Source organism: Zingiber officinale, chromosome 5B (assembly GCF_018446385.1).
Source record: "Zingiber officinale cultivar Zhangliang chromosome 5B, Zo_v1.1, whole genome shotgun sequence".
Lineage (NCBI taxonomy): Eukaryota > Viridiplantae > Streptophyta > Magnoliopsida > Zingiberales > Zingiberaceae > Zingiber > Zingiber officinale.
Window position 1 is genome coordinate 95,744,321 of NC_055995.1, and position 17,455 is coordinate 95,761,775.

General features: G+C 35.5%; 1 protein-coding gene across 2 annotated transcripts; it reads left to right on the forward strand.

The window, feature by feature from the left end:
* Positions 1-6,775: 6,775 nt before the first annotated feature.
* LOC121985072 (probable protein S-acyltransferase 7) lies at positions 6,776-15,298 on the forward strand. 2 transcript variants are annotated; one of them, XM_042538341.1, is made up of 5 exons: positions 6,777-7,118; positions 11,332-11,514; positions 13,624-13,920; positions 14,151-14,384; positions 14,470-15,298. In XM_042538341.1, the coding sequence occupies exons 1-5, from the start codon at positions 7,017-7,019 to the stop codon at positions 15,010-15,012; spliced, it is 1,359 nt and encodes a 452-aa protein (XP_042394275.1). In that variant the 5' UTR covers positions 6,777-7,016; the 3' UTR covers positions 15,013-15,298. The 2 variants fall into 2 exon arrangements, with proteins under 2 accessions (XP_042394276.1, XP_042394275.1); XM_042538342.1 differs by lacking the exon at positions 11,332-11,514 and having other exon boundaries at positions 6,776-7,118.
* Positions 15,299-17,455: the final 2,157 nt, after the last annotated feature.

A 17,455-nucleotide genomic window follows, 5' to 3' on the forward strand; every position in this document is an offset into this window, starting at 1 on the left:
AAAAGCAGTGGTTCATATCTTATTCAATCTCATTGTCAACCGCCTTCATCCAATAGCATTTCAGATCTATTCATGCATGTATATGAGTTGTGTGCTGCATGCTTGCTTGCGTGGCCATCGACTCTTTATCTTCCCTTGTTTTATTCCAAGTTGCCATTGTTTAGTCTATTCATATGCCTTTGATGAGAACTCTTAATTGGGCAAGAACTTCCTGTAATTGCCCCTGAAGTTATGATGCTATGGTAAGATATAGGACGGATTCTCTAAGTAACGAGGATTCAAATCTCATCCATATTATACTTAGGGGGTTTGAAAAATTTACAAGGGACCATCACTCAGGATTCATTTGAGCTTTCTGATATATCCGGATAGTAAATATGAAATTTTTATTGGATCAAATTGATCTCCTTTATAATTAGTTGGATCTTCTTGAATTACCGAAAAAACTAAAAGAAGTCAAATTCCTGTAATTCTTTTGAAGCTTTTGTTTGCTTATCTATTAAACGCTGACAAGTGTTCTTTGTCCAAGTTGACGTTAATTTTCATGAAAGGTAGACATAAGAAAGAGTTTCTCATGAAGCGCCAATTAATTAGTGGTAAACTTCCTACTAACAACAAAATTTGTGGTCTGATTAGGCTGGTTAAATAATTACTCTCTCTCTCTCTCTGTTTTATATAATAGTTAGATGAGAGCTTCTTCCCTAGATTATCTACTGGATATAACTTATGCAAACTCTAGTGGCTCACAAGTACTCTGCTTATTTAATAAATACCTCTTTAATATCTTAGCATTTTAATTAAACATTATTTATTAGTTAATAGGAAAGTGTAGATAAACTATTTGTAAAAAAATTGATCAATCAGGTAACATTGGACAATCGGTCTCGCCCTCACGTAATTTCTATTTGTACATTTTGGGAGTTAGAAGGGGAGGTGATTAGCTTCAATCACTTTTTAGAAGATTTGTTGCAGTGGAAATTTGAAGTAATCCCTAAATCTTTAATTTTACTTGATATCCACCTCCTTAAAATGACTAATTCAAGGGTCCATTCCTTACTCACAAATATACTATAAAAACCTCCTTTTCGGAGGTTGAGATATATCGTACAAACTTGAACGCGAGAATACAATGAAAGAATACAATAAGAATATAACAAGAAAATAAATATAAAAATGAAAAGTCTTACTCTTAATCTCTTGTTGCTATGAAGAAATGACGAAGAAGTGTATGTTTGATGAACATAGTGTATATCTGAGTGAAGAGAAGTGCTACCTATCCTGATAACTATTATTCTCGGGTCCGCTATCTATTAGAAAGAAAATCCTTCATAATATGTCACAGCTAAATTTCAAACTTTAGATGTTTGATTTATCACTGGAGAGTCTGACTATGACACCTTGTCAGGGCAACTATTAGCAATTAGGATTATTCAGTTAATAGTTATTTGGAACCAATTAATATAATTAATGCACTTTCTTTTGGAGTTTCTTGAAAATCTATGAAATGTAAAAAAAATTATAATGTCTATTTACTTTCAGAAAAAGTATAAAACTTATATTAATAGTTAATTGGCTATATGAATTAATTATTTATGATATAAATTGAAAGTTAGATTAATGGGTTCTAGAGAATCTGCATTTTGCTCTTTAAGTTCAATATCATTATACTTTTAGAAAAACAATATATTGAAATTTAGATTTACAGATTTTTGAGAATCTATGATTTTTCTATTGATTTAATTATTTTCAATTAAACTATTAATTTATTAATCAATTTGATATATATATATATATATATATATATATTACTATTTTATTAAAAATCTCCCCCCTTTACTAACTAACTTTGGTGAAACCTAAAATGAATTTACGTTAATATCTTTTTTTTATTCACACTAAAAATAATTCCAAGACTTATTAGTAATTCCACAAGCGAAACAATCAGTGATCTAGAGTTCGAGACTCAGCTGCGGCGTATTATTATGAATTTTTCTCATCATTAATTTTCTCTGGTTGTTTTATATAAAAAAATATAGTTCTCTTTAGTCCCACATCTTAGAATTGACAATACTATGATCAAAAAAGCTTCTATAAATATTTTAGGTCGACAATGTTAAAAAATATATTTTTCTTAATTTTTTTACTAAGATAAGTATAATATTAAATTAAATTAATTTTTTTCATAGGGAAACCCGTTACAGTAGTTTGTTGCTGGGATTCTCTTAATTTTAATGCATTATATTACACACGCAACGCGTGTGCACGATCATTAGTATATATATATATATATATATATATATATATATATATAACGATCATTAGTATATATATATATATATATATAATCCAACGAATATATCATATCTATTTTATTTCTTTAAAAAAATGTATATATAAGTTCGTATATTCTATTAATTATAAAGATTTAATTGCTCATAAAATTATATTATTTTAATCATACACTATATATTCAATAAAAAATATTAATTTATTTTTTTCCCCACATGAGTTGGTTCATAATGAAATTTAATTTCATCTTGCTCGGTTTCTAATTTAACTATCTAGGTATAAATATGGGGACGTCCGATGTAGACCTTTTTTTACTACAGAAATAATTAAGTTTAATTTCAATCTAATATGGTCTTTAAATGTATTTCTTATGATATAAATTATTATAAAAATTATAGAAAAAATTATTATTATTTATTAAATTTAATGATTCATTTTTGACTTTTCTTCCGGTTGGAAAAAAAATAAAAAAACAGACAACTAACCAAAACCAAACTGTTTACATCCTAATTTATTAAGAATGACTTGTATTTTGGATTAGGTGTCTATGAACCGGGTCAAAGTTTATTAAATTTCAACTCTTTCGGTTCTTTAATTATATGACTTAGTCACTTATATTCCTTTTTTCTGATTTTAAAGTCTTTAATTTGAATTTAACTATTTGTGATTAACAATTAACAACTTGGGGAGGAATGAAGTTATTGAGTGACTTCAAAAAATGTTTTAGTAATTGATTGATTGTCTCACGTTTTTGGCCACACGTTAAACAGATAAATATCACATTATCTAACATTCTAACAAAACAAATAAATATTGTAAAATAATATAAAATTGTGGTTGGAGGTTGGCATCTAACCTAACGTGGGTAGATGATATTAAATTATGTCTTAAAAAAATGAATTAATTTTGATGATTATTTAAGGACGAAGACGGAAAATGATAGGCTTCCTTCTAAGTAAACTAACATTGGGGGATCTTAAAGCGGCCACTTCAAGTTCAATTTAGTATATTAGATATGCAATTTGGGGATGATAATTTATCGTGTTATGGGAGGTAGGAATGTAAACCAGTCAAGTTAAACTTTGTGGTATTCAAGCTAGCTTATTGATAAGATAATCAAGTCAAGTCAAGTCAAGTCAAGTCAAGTCAAGTTAAACCTGTTGGTGCAATATCCTTAGGTCAAAGATGACCTGGTTGACTAAGTTTGAGTTGGCTCAAGCTTGAATCTTTATGTTTGTGTTTCGATATTTGACAATACAGATAATACGTGGAGATTATAGGTGTAATAATCCGATTGGGGAGATTGCTGGAGCAATTCCCCTCTAGTTAGGGTTTGACCAGTCTGAGTTTGAAGAAGAGTCAAGTAGGTCAAAATTGACCGGATACTTGACTGGGAAGTCCTAGTGAGTGAAACTAGGCAGAAAGAAAAATCCTGGTGAGTGAAGCCAAGTGAAAGACCTAGTGAGTGAAGCTACGCAGCTGAAAAATCCTAGTGAGTGAAACTAGGTGAAAGTCCTGGTGAGTGAAGTCAGGCAGGTGGAAAGTCCCGGTGAGTGAAGCCGAGCAGTGGAAAAATCTTGGTGAGTGAAGCTAGGTGAAAATTCTAGTGTTTGAAGTTAGGTGAAAGTCCTGGTGAGTGAAGCTAGGCAGATGGGAAGTCCTAGTGAGCGAAACTAGGCAGATGGAAGGATCTGGTGAGTGAAGCCAGACATGTGGAAATCTAGGTGGGTCAAGGTTGACCGGACACCTGGTGTTTGGAAGTCCAAGTGGGTCATGGAGAACCGGACACTTGGCATGAGATGGTAAGTCCAAGTGGGTCAAGGTTGACCGGACACTTGGCGCAAAGAGAAAGTCCAGATGGGTCAAAGGTTGACCGAATTCTTAGCGGTCGTAAGTCCAATAGGGAGTTGGCATGGAACTAGGAAGTTCGGACGTAGTAAACTTCCGAAAACCATAATTTTTGACTCGGATATCGGAATGAGGTGATCTCAGATGCAAAACGAAGCTAATTTCAAGCTCTATCCAGTTTTCTGCTTTCCAATCGATTGGCCAATCGATTGGGGGGTTCAATTGATTGGTTGACCCGAATTCGTCAGAAATGGGCTGAATCGATTGGGTAATCGATCAAAACTTCCCCAATCGATTGGGAGAGTTTCTGAGCTAACAGTAAGCTTCTGAATCGATGGTTGATCGATTGGAACCTCCAATCGATTGACCGATCGATGGGAGCGCTGGAAATTGCTCAAGAAGCCTTGAATCGATTGGGTAATCGATTCAGGGCGATTCCAGAGAGCACAGAGGCGCTCTGGATCGATCGGTCGATCGATCCAAAGCCTTCCCAATCGATTGGGAGCAATCCAATCGATTGGGATTCGATCGTTGGCGCAGATAAAGCCGTTGGTGAGCGTGTCTTCGGAATTTTCTTCGATTCTTCTCCACGGGCGATTACAGCAGCTCTCCACAGCGATCTTTTCTTCCTCACCGCCAGTTCTTGAAGATTCTTGGAGGCTCATCCAAGTCAAGAGGCGAGTTGCAATAACAAGAAGAAGAAGCTAGGGTTTTCATTGTAATCTTGTAAGATTCATTTGTATTTTGTTTATTTCTTTCTCATTGTTGTATTGTGAGGTTGTAAGGCTTATTCGCCTTCGGTAGTTACCGAGAAGGAGTGTTTTTATAGTGGAGGGTGCGTGAGTGTGTAGATCCTTGAACTAGTCACCTCTTCTTGAGGTGGATACCAAGTAAATCCTTAGAGTTAGTGTTGTTGTTTGTGTTTCTTGTATTTCCGCTGCACATCATCCCAAGAAGCGAGCCACGACGATCACAACGAGCTATTCACCCCCCTCTTGATACATTTCGGTCCCAACAAAACCGAACTTAAAATGAATCAAGTCATTAAAATCATTATTCAAGCTTGGCTTGATTTCCTTCTTATGAGCTTGGTTCAATGAAGAAAAAAAATAATTTTGCTCACCCGAAAGACTCTTGTCGTCGCCTACAACGAGATAAAAAGAGATAAATCATATATCGAGTGATCTCCTAGATGGGAGGACATTTAATCCTCAAGAAAATGAATCCAATAAGAATTGACCCTTGCCTAATAAAGTAATTCTGCCACTCGAGTACTAACTTGGCTACATGCTTGGCTTGAACTTGGTTCATTTATATGTTATCAAGCTCTCGATTCAAATTTATTGATTGTTTGAAACTTTTACATTTTAAAGTTGTTTGATTGGTTATTGAGATTAATAATGTAAACTTGTTTATTCATTTATATTTTTTTATTTATTTAACATGTTGATAAGAGTTTTTATTGATGAATATAATTCATGGTGACATGAATATTATTCATGAATATTATTTAAACATAAATAATTTTTTATCAAACTGAACATCAATCCGATAGTTCGGCACATTTACAACATAAGTTGGGGATTAAGGTTGGGTGGCATAAGCTATAGTTGTAGGTAGGGGTGAGCAACTAATAATTGAATTGACCAAACTAATTAAATTGAACTAAATAAATTGAAGTTTTTTTTAGACAAATGGAACTGATAGAACTTGGTTACAGAAATCAAACAAATAAAATGATAAAAAATCGGTTAATTTGATTGATTACCGGATTAATCACATTTTTATATGAATTGACTAATTTTGCACATCAATCGGTTGTTATTGGACCGTCGAGTTAGGAATTAAGATTTTAAAGGTCCTTTTTTTTTTTAAAAAAAATAAATGTTGGTTGAAAATCGAGGCTGAATTAATGAAATTGAAATAACCAAGATTTTTTTATAAAATAATAAATTTCCAAATAAATTGAACTAAACTTTTAAATTCGATTAGTTCGATCAATTAAGTGACCAATCTTTTATGCACCCCTTAATTATAGGATTTAGCTGACCTGCTTAATATTCTTAGTGACTGAATCCTATCATAATGCACTTTAGAAGATTGACACACTAACTTAGACAACTTAAGCCCTTCTAAATCTTGATATATCATCTAAAAAGCTCTCTAAATGTTAGTATTCCATTTCATCTACCTAAAGCCGGTATTTCATCTAAGACATTCATATTCCTTGAAACAAACCTACATTTGCCATTGAGAATTCACTCGATCACTCAATCCAAGTTGCTTACCCACCCTCGACCCACTCTATCTCAGCTATCTCACCTGTCCTCGCCGGAGTTCAATCCTCGCGATCTAGTTAAAAAATTGCTAAAATTAACAGAAGCTTCCGTCTAGGTAAACAGACGACGTTCTTCTGCGGAAATCACTTCCATTTCATGTAAACAGGTCCCGCAACATAAATAAAGTCGGATACTGGCCGTCTAACAACTCAGGAACGGATCGCTACTTCTCACCCACTCACTCACCGCCAATCCTACGAACAGCAGTCGATATGGTCGCTGGGACCCTCTAGTCCTATCCCATTGGTTCATCGAGTACGACAACGTGTGGACACCTAACTTTCCTTCCGGACACACGTCGCTGTCTATTCCCACAGTCGCACTCCCCTTGTCGGGGGTCTAAAAGGTTCGGATTCACCGTCGGAGGTGACATCGGCGGGGAGATCTGACGCGAGCTGGGCTGTGGCTGCCGTCGAGGGAGTCGTCGAAGCCCGTGCGCTACCTAGAGTCTCTTGTTTTCTTCGTCTTCCGGCCTCTCGTGGCATTTCTCGTACAGATCTGAGTTGTGCCGCTGGGAGGTGAGGGCGTCGACGACCAAGAATGCACGCGGGCACCTCGGCTCGGTGCTCCGACACGGAGGGCTCAGGCGAAGTCGACGATCCAGACGCGCCAAGGGTTTACCAGGTCTGGAAGGGCAACAACGTAAGTGAATCCCGCTCTTTCTGTCGGTAATCTCGCGTGTTGGTGAGCAGTTGATCACTTCATGTCTTGCTAAATTCCAAAATTAGGTTTTTTTTTCCCAAATAAGATTCTTGTGATATCCAATGTAAAGTGGGAGGAATTTTTGTTTGGGTGGTCATGTTTTCTTTTCTGTTTTTCGTCAATGAGCTAGTATTTGGAATTGGAAGAGGCTATCCTTGTTCTTCTTGTGGTCATGCAAGTGGTGTCTATTGGCTAAGAGCCCCAGCATATAGGCCCTTAGAAAAGAGATGATTAATGGTTATGGTAGATAGGAAGTGACTCTTTAAGACAACATTTGTTTCGTTTCTTGGAGATTGATGCATTCTCTCTTTCATTGTCTAATCATTTAGGAATTAGGATTGAGGCTTGTATTTGTGCTGGTTGATGGGTTCAACTAATCGATGAGGGCTCAGTCCAAGCCCCGCTCAACTAGCTGAGGTTGAGCTGAGATGGTTTTGGGGTGGGGGGAGAGTGATGCCTGCCTATCGTTGCAGGTTCACTAAGGTGTCATTTCCACTAGCCAAGTGTCCTAGTACATTGACTTGCAGAGGTACTGATTCAGTAACTAGAGTGCTGATGTTAGGCAAGAAGTGACTCTTTAGTTCCACATTGCCAAGTGTTGTGTATGAAAATTATGAGTAGATTGGGATATACTTCCAAAAGTTGGCTAATCATTTTGGATTAGTGCTCTGTCCAATCTACATCCTGGGGCATTAATCTTCTACAAATAGTCATCAAGTTTTATTCTTTCATTTTTATTTCGAGGTGAAGCTACGATTTTGTGCATTCTAGCTGTCCTCTTTTTCTACTGGTAAATTTAGTTAAAACTAGTTAATTCTTGTCCATTGGCGTTATGAAGGTTTATTGTCTCGCCACATGTCAGTGTTTCAGTGTTTGACCAGAATGAGATGGCGTTAATACCAACTAGCATACTATGTGTTGATATGAGGTGATGTTGTTCGATACCTATGAGGAGGAGGAGGAGGAGGAGGAACTGAGAAGGAGGTAAAGTGGGGAATATTTCAACTTCTAATTCTTTACTTGATGTCATAACAATGTGTTTGTCAGTATCGTCGTGCCCTTCACTTAGATGTGATGCTTAGTCTCCTTGTTTTGCTATTTATGAAGCTAGCCCTTAGCTTTGAACTAGAGTCTAATGCTCTACCATTGCGATTGCGAGGGTTTCCTCGATGATGATGATCCTCTTCAACCTTAGTGGGTAAAGTAGTAGGGAATGTTGCCCTTGGCTCATCACTAACGAGGGGCATTCTCTCTAGTGCTAATTTTTTGTTTGCACTGCAACCATAGTTTGATGAGCAAGATTTGTGTAAATTGTTAATAATATAACTATATAAAATTGATTTCTTGCTTAATAGCTTGATCTTTTGGGATAAATGATCAATCAACTTTAACCACAATTGGGTTCCTATGTTCTAATCATTATGGTGTTGGTATTTAAGAAATATATGCTTAACTAATTCAGTTCACATGTTGGGCTTGGACTAGTCTTGTTTGCCTGTTTACATGTGTGGGGAACTGTTAAAAACAGAAAACACAGTATAATTTCAACTCGTTGGACCAATTATGTGAATCCTATTTTGAAATTGAAATTTATTACTATCTCTAGCAATATCCAAATCTTTTGTGTCACTTTTAATTGTGTTTAGTAAAGTTGTCCTTGGTCTCCGTCATTCTTTAGCCCCATATCATCAATCCTAATTGATCAGCTTGTTCAATTTTAGAAATGATTGGCATCTTTCAATATGCCCATAAATATTTTATTTCTTGGACGGGCACATAACTACGCTCAAGTAATTTTCCCCTCATAATCTCACACATGGTGTTAGCTTTTTCATTTATGTTGCCTTAATTTCTGTGTTGTTTTCTAATTCTCAACATTCTTGACTCATAGATACCACTTTTTTATAAAATTTACTTTTTTTAGCCTAAAGGCCATACATTAATAACATATCTTTAAAAGCTCCTTTCCAATAATCTCCAATCTTTATCCTCTTAATGATTTCTTCAGAACAACTCATTCTTGATCATTAAGTGATCCAAGTATCTAAGCATCTTCTATGATTTCCTGTCCATCCAATTTAATTATCTTCTCATTGTTTTCTTTTTCTCGAAATTTTATTTCATATATTCGCTTTTAGTTTTACTTACTTTTAAACCTTTGATTTCTCAAGTTTCTTTCCACATTTTAAGATATACTCTATCTTGATTATCATCAATTAGAAGAATACTATCAACTATCTTGAATATGACTCATAAGCTTCTCCAATACTAATATAAAATATACATTTATTAAGGGCATGATGCTAATCCTTAATATAAATATACATTTATGTACAACATCATGTATTACATTTATAATAACTCTAAGGTTGCCACCAAATTATTATAAGACACATCTTTTATCACGTCGATAGATTTAATAGATTTTATCTCATAAAAACCACCAAAACAATTGTCTATGAACTTTATCATAATTCCTAATCCTCTTTTTTTTTTTCATAATGTCTCCACTAGTTTTCTTATTAGATAAATAACATTTAAATATTCTGATCATACAACCAAATTAAGTTTTAGATATTTTTGTTTCACTTGTTATTTATCTCTCAGCCATCCTTCCTTATGTGACATTTTTCATAACTTAATCCCTCTATAATTATCACTCATCAACTTGATCTCTCTATAACTATTAATTAGAGCAACATTGTACTTAACCTTTATTCTGATAATTGATTCTACAAAACTTTTCTTCTATCATAAAAAGTCTTCTTAGTTCTTAAGATATTGAATACATTTGTTTATGTAATATTTTTTCTCTCCAAAATTATTCTGAATTTTTAATAGTGATATCATTAGATTTTTTTTGTAGCTTATTTACGCTCATCTGATCTAATGTTTTGAAGAAAATTATGATTCCCAAATTTATGATAATGTTCAATCTTTAATCATTTTTTAAGTGGTTCAGTGAATAATTTATAAAAATCATCTTAATTACTTCACCATCAAAGGAAGCATTTTAATAAGCATATTTCATAAATGAAATATTACATATCTCTATAAGTATATAATTGGTCCTTTTCTTGATAGTTTATGTTACTTGGAATAAGTACAAATATCTAACACGTCTGTATATTAGTATTAGGCATGCTACTTTCTGAATTCTTTGCACATGGTCAAGTGCTTGACTTGGAGTTTCAGTGTTGGAGTATCGATGTACTGAAATCAGTATTGATGGGTAGATGAAAAAGCCAAGGATTAAGGTAATTGAGCTTTTGGATAAGTGCATTACTCTGTCAGCTTTAATAGCAGGGAAGGGATCATCAGTAGTGTTGTAATGTGGAAATCTAGTTTGGTGAAGGTAAGATTCAACTTGGATCATGCTAAGGCTAGAGCTATTATTGGATCAAACACTATGACCTTTGAAATTGCCCTCCTCTGTAGTTTGGTGGTTCTCATGATACTTTGAAATTGGTCACTATTGCTTTATCACAAATGTGGAACTGTCATATCAGCGCCCCCCCTAGAGTCGGTCCCACGGATATGAAGGGAGGTAAATGCAGGTACACAGCTGAAAGCGCATGATCGGGACGCTAACTCCAGGCAATGACACCCCGAGGATCGAACCCTGGACCTCTCGGCCACGAAATCATGCGCCCCCAGCTGTGCTACGCCCTGGGGACAAACTATTGCTTTATCACGAGTGAATAACATGTTGCTGCTCCAGGAAGTATTTGTATGTTGATCTTGATTAGCAGCATGTTGAAGACAAGCCTCGTTATTTTGTATTGAGAATGAATCGCCTTTGTACTGTATAGCAAATTTTTTCCCCTAAGATTCAAAACACAATGAAAATGATCATAAGTTGATAACCTTGTCAACGTCATGATTAATTCAAGGAAATCATTTGGAAAAATTTAATGAAATAACTAATTCGTTGTTAACAAGGCTCCTAAGATACTTCAAAATAGATGAGTAACACATGCTTTGTCCTTGTTAGATCCACCAAGTCTCTAACATCATTTAATTAAGATCAATTAAACTTGAGGTCTTGAGGATACATGAATGGGGATTAATCTGCTAATTAATACTGTTGTAAAAGCTATGCTTTTACATTCATTTTCTTTTGATTGATTCTCCATCTTCATATTTGTTGCAGATATTTCTTCTAGAAGGGAGGTTTATTTTTGGACCTGATGCAAGATCATTGTTTCTCACCATTTTCCTTATTGTGGCACCTGTCTCCGTGTTTTGTGCCTTTGTTGCAAGAAAACTGATGGATGATTTCTCTCATAACTTGGGAATAACAATAATGATAGTGGCTGTTGCTTTCACATTGTATGTGAGTGCCAATAACTCCTTTTATTTGATTTTCAAGTGGTTGCTTATTTTTATAGAATATGAAGAATATTATGTTTATGTAGAGTGGGAAGAACGAGACTATGCCAATGCATACGGTGGAATATAACAAATGATGCTACAATTTGTTTTGAAATTCTCATTTGTTCTATCAAACATACTACCATCCTGTCACGTGGAAGCCAAGGAGCTTGATCATGTATTCATGCAGTCAGGGTGCACATAAATCTTAATTAGTAAAGATATATCTTTAGTCAAACATGCTTACTTAAATTTGTTTATTGTAAGGATCCTTCCCCGGGACCCCGCATGGCGGGAGCTTCGTGCACCGGCTGTCTTTTTTTGTTTCATTTTGGTATTATTTGATTAGGCATATTAAAAGTATATCTTGCTGGGTTCTTTAACTTCAAATATTTTGCATAAAGAATTATATAAATTGTTTTTTTTCAGCAGATGTGTTGTATTGCTTAGAGTTTTTCAAAATGGAAATTGTTCTCAAAAAGGTTTTGAAAGCATAGAGAAGGAAGAAGAAAGAGAGCCCCCTTGGGATTCTCTTGGGGAACTATAGTTTCACATCTAGAATATGGCGGGAGAATGAGAATATGAGATAGATAAATATAGATGCATGCATAAAATTATGCAATGGCAAAAGTAGATTTAGTGGCAATACCATGTGCTTTATACATGAAAGGACCGGATGATGTGCAAAGCACATGAGTGATGTGCACCCCGACACATCAAGCAAACGAGCATGAAACATCGGGTACAATGTGGTGTCCATGTGGTGCATGAGTGCACACCTGTAAACAAGGTTTATGTGGCTCATATGAGGCACAACGTGCTAAGGAAGAAGCAACAAGAGAAGGGGAGCTTTGGAACTCTTGGTATTCTCATGGTAACTTTAGTTCAACATCTAGAATTCGGTGAAGATTGACCATTTAAATTTACTTACATAAAGCTGTCTCAGTAAAAGGTGAACTTGATAGAATATTCTCAGATTTAAAGTTCATCTATGTGTTAGCACTCCAGAGAAATTGCTAGGAAGAACAGAAACTGTTATAATTTTGATGCAGATAACTTAATTTTCTTATCGATGTCAAGGGTAAATGTTCTACCAGAATTTGTATTAATTCTATAATTTCTTCAGTATACTGAGTTGAATGTCTGAAAAATATTGGATCTAACTCTTTGTTTCTCCTTATTGTTTATTACATTTTACATTTTATTTTCTGCACAGGAACAAGTTGAATTAGGATCACCTTTTCAGCCATGAATGAAAAGTATTTTTGTGATTAAGTTTTGATATGGCAGTTCTGGCAATCAGGAATACAGAAATTCTATGGTTAATAGACAAACATGATGCTATTTTGCCTGAATTTAGCATATAAAATCCAGATATGATATTGGGTACTAGGAACACTAGACAAATAAGAAATAAGAATTGCAAGGTAATAGAAAAGTTGGCCATTCCTTTGCTAAGTAATCATAGTGGAATGTTCATTATAACAATGCTACCAACTTTTAGACCAGAAGTGAATTATTAAAAGAAGAAAGTCAATAGCCAAAAGAAGCATGAATATTAGAAAATAAAGAAAATATGCTAATAAGAAGAATTATAATAAATTCAACAGTAGAGAAGGCAGGAAAAGAGGGCATTGCAGTGGCAGCATGACATACAGCAGCAGAGGTGTGATACAATGCAGAACATTTCTTCCCTTCCTCTTTTTCTTTCTTCTATGCCACTTCTTAATTTCTCAGACCCTTTGTGTATGTTTTTTTTTCTATCTCCACTTGCATGTAGCTCTTTACCTGATCCAGTTGTCCTGATTCAAATTTGGTATCGTGTAATCCAACTGAATTTAAAACCTGAAGATAATAAAACGTAGCATATACATAAGCTTTGATCGGATTGCTTTCTTTCTTCATAAACTTTAATTTTTGGTTTAGATTTTCATCTTTAGTTAGCCAAATCTTTAGCATCACTGTATTTACATTTTTTATTCATGCTTGATGTTTTATTGCATGTTACTTTATTCAAGTTAAAATGCTTTGTTCAATGCTTCTTAATTGAAAGGGTTACTCTTGTTTCCAGGATTTGTCTCTTTTGCTAATTACCTCCGGTAGAGATCCAGGTATAGTCCCTCGAAATACACATCCACCGGAACCTGAAAGTTATGGTGGGAACAACGAAATGGGAGGCGTACAAACCCCACAAATACCTATTCCTCGAACTATGGATGTCATTGTGAATGGGATGACTGTGAAAAGTAAATACTGTGACACCTGCATGCTTTATCGGCCTCCGCGTTGTTCACATTGCTCGATCTGCAACAACTGCGTGGAGCGGTTTGATCATCACTGCCCATGGGTGGGGCAATGCATAGGGAATGTATGTTACATTTCTTTATAGTTTTTTGACTCTATATATACTTTCCAATTGTTATGCAACTAGAAATAAATTGACAATTAGGCAAGAGGTTCTTCTCGAACAGTTGAGTTCCTAGCATGTGTTTGCCAACTTACTGGAAGCAAGGATCGACGCGTTGCATTATCTTTTCTAATTTCTTCATATTTTACTATTGTTGGTTTTGCCAATCATTTAAGTTGTCTATGGTGCAGCGTAACTATCGGTTCTTCTATATGTTTGTCTTCACGACAACCTTACTCTGCCTCTACGTCTTTGGTTTTTGCTGGGTCTATATAATAAAAATAAGAGATGCTGATCAGATATCGATTTGGAGAGCCATGATCAAAACTCCAGCATCGATAATTTTGATAATCTATACTTTTATATCAGTATGGTTTGTTGGAGGCTTATCGGGCTTCCATTTCTATCTCATGAGCACCAACCAGGTAAACTGCATCATTCTCAGTGGAAAGTTTAATACACATTAGAAATCCTCTCTTACACTTGTTAGTGAATGACTATTCTTCGCAGACTACTTATGAGAACTTCAGATACCGTTATGATTTGCGGGCTAATCCATATAACAGAGGAGTGGTGGGGAATATTACGGAGGTCTTTTTCACAAGCATACCACCCTCAAAGAACAAATTCAGAGTAAAGGCAGCACGACAACAAGGACTCTCGTCACAATCAGCAGCTCGAGGTTTTCTAAGCCCAAACATGGGTAGAGGAATGGGCGACATCGAAATGGGTAGGAAGCCCATATCATGGGAGGAAGCTAGATCATTTGCACATCTAGATGACTTGGAAGGAGCTACAAATAATCCAAAGATGTTGGATGAGAAGGATGTTGCACTTGGCCACGACACATCTCCAAATTTGAGCAAGGAGAGTTTTCCACCTGAGTCAGCAGAAGGGCGAACCATTTACCATCCAAGGCATTCAAGCAGGGGACGGCGGAGCGGAAGCTGGGAGATGACACCTGATGTTCTGGCATTGGCTGCTGGATTGGGTGAGCCAACTGCAAGAGATCGCGGCAGTGGCACCGGTAGTAATTTCACCGAAAATAACTAGATTCGTTGTTGAAAGAATGGATGTGGATTGATTTAACCATGGCGCTCTCGTATTGAGATGATGAATGAATCATCTTACTACGAAACATCGTGCTTTGCCGGTAGGCTTCTGTAATCACATTGTGTTTATTCTTTTCTTGCCGCTACACTTATCTGTTTTGCTTTGTGATCCAAAAACATTGTTTGTGATGATTCGACCTAAGATTTGTCAGTGTATGTATTCTGCTCTGGTTTCAGAAAAAGCATTGTTCTTCCTTCTCGCGAAGAACGAAGAATCACTTTGCTGATATTCTAAGATCTGGATTGCAGTATTACTTCTGTAATTGTAACCCCTAGTCAAAATGTTGGTGAATTTACATGTATCATATGTTCTTCCCTGGTGCATTTAGTCAGGTCATGAGCAATATAATGCAAGAGTTATTTCTCCATTCTTCTTGGGCATCCACAATGGATGTATTAATAGTGTCTTATAATATTTCCTTAGTGTTAATGTCATTACGAAGGGGTGTTCTAACACCTCTTCACTTGAACGGGTTCAAGCAAATGTGGGGTGGGCCAGGCTGGCGCACCCCATATGTGTGTGTTTTTTTATTTTTTATTTTTTTAAAAAAAATTTATTTATTAAAAAATTATAAATTTTAATATTATTTTTTAAAAATAGTAAAATTATTTTTAAAAATAAAATTATTATTAAAAATAATAATAATAATTTTAATATTTTAAAACATATTTAAAAATTATTTATTTAATATGATCTAATTTTAAGAAAATTGAGTGGATTATGAAACCCATAAATAATAAGTGTTAATATTAAAAAGAATATGGGTGAAAGAAATATATTGTTATAATAAATATGTGGTAGTAGATCTTATATTTTTTATGAGGTGATGAGTATTATAATGAGAATGGATTGTGAATACCCTTAGAATTTAAATGTTCAATTACTTGCACACATCATTGCTTAAATACCGAGTTGAATGGTTTTTTCCTTCAATCATTTGCTTAAAAGAGGACGACGTTAGCAGAGTCAATAAATACCCAACTTACTAAGTCAACAAAAAATATGACGACTACAATAATAATAATTTGTAATGCCCGAAAATTCTCAAAACTATTTTAGAAATATTCTATGATTTTTCTGGAATTTTAGGATATTTTTACAGAATTTTTAGAGTAACGGAAGTAGCAAAAACAAATAGAAAACGAAAACGGCCTAAGTGGGAATTGAACCCAAGACCTATGGTTTACGGATAATGTTAGTAACCAGTTGAACCCAGCAGGGCCATGTTGAAAGGAAAGGGAGGCAATTAAATTTATATTAGAGTTGGGCTGAAATTACCCACTTAATATAAATAGGGAATTTAATAGGTGAAGAGTTATTTTTTTTTAACGTGACTTTTCCTTCTCCTCACCCTAGCCACGCCGCCCCCTTCCCTCTCCTTCTCTCGGCACCAACCACAAGAAGAAACCTAGGGTTCCTTTCCTAGGGCTTCAAGGACACCTTCCGGCAACATCTCCGACATGAGAACGTTCCCCTTCGCGAGGGGAACGCTTAGACGCGAGAAGATCGTCGAAAGGATCATCTCCTCCGGGAAAATCTCGCGATTAGAATCGTAAGAAATTACGAATAGGAGGTAAGAAACCCCTCACCTGCAGTATAAGTAGCTTCTGTTTGAATGCATGCTTTTAGATTAGTTATACTCGGATTTTTGTCGACATCTAGGGTGTATTTAACCCTCCTCGCAGCTTTAGGGATTAGTCGAGCACCTCTAGATGGGCCGGACGCGTTTGCCCTCTTCAGTTTGAGGTGTTAGACGTTGTCGGGTGCCTAGAGGTGGTCTCCCTACTAGAGAGGAGAGTTAGAGCACACCAAATGCTCGATAAAAAGATTAGGATAGCTTTTGATTCAGTGGGCATTTATTCAGCTCAGTCAAATGCCGTATAGACGTATTGATCCAGTTAATTAGCTTTATTACAGCTTTCATGGGACTAGATGTTCAATGGGTGGGCTCCCACAGTCGTCTCTAGGTTCAGATAACCTAGAAACGGCTAAATAAAACAGTACATCTATTCAGTATTTTATTTTCAGCAGTGACACTGTACAGGATCATATATCCATTGGGTTGGACTCCCACAGTCGTCCCTAGGTTCAGATAACCTAGTAAATCCTATTAGATTTGAAACTTGCAATCCCGGGTCTAGCTAGGGGTGCGCGCACGGCACGTACAGTTGCCAGGGCCCTCAGCAGCATGATTATTATTTTAATCTACTTATGTATACAGTTTTCAAAACTCTCAGTCACCTATGTGATCAGGATTTAATTCAGTATCAGCTTAGTTTAGTTCAGTTTCAGTTTAGTTCTTCCTGACTGATACCATGAGTTAGCTCCATGCTTAGATTTTGATATGCATGCTATGTTTCAGTATTTGTGCTTAGTAACTTTG

Bases quoted from the DNA above. Each gene is read 5' to 3' on its own strand.
- LOC121985072 (XM_042538341.1), top strand. From the start codon at position 7,017: ATGCACGCGGGCACCTCGGCTCGGTGCTCCGACACGGAGGGCTCAGGC. The intron at 13,921-14,150 runs GTATGTTACATT...TCTATGGTGCAG, and splicing joins TGGGGCAATGCATAGGGAAT to CGTAACTATCGGTTCTTCTA. The intron at 14,385-14,469 runs GTAAACTGCATC...TATTCTTCGCAG, and splicing joins ATCTCATGAGCACCAACCAG to ACTACTTATGAGAACTTCAG.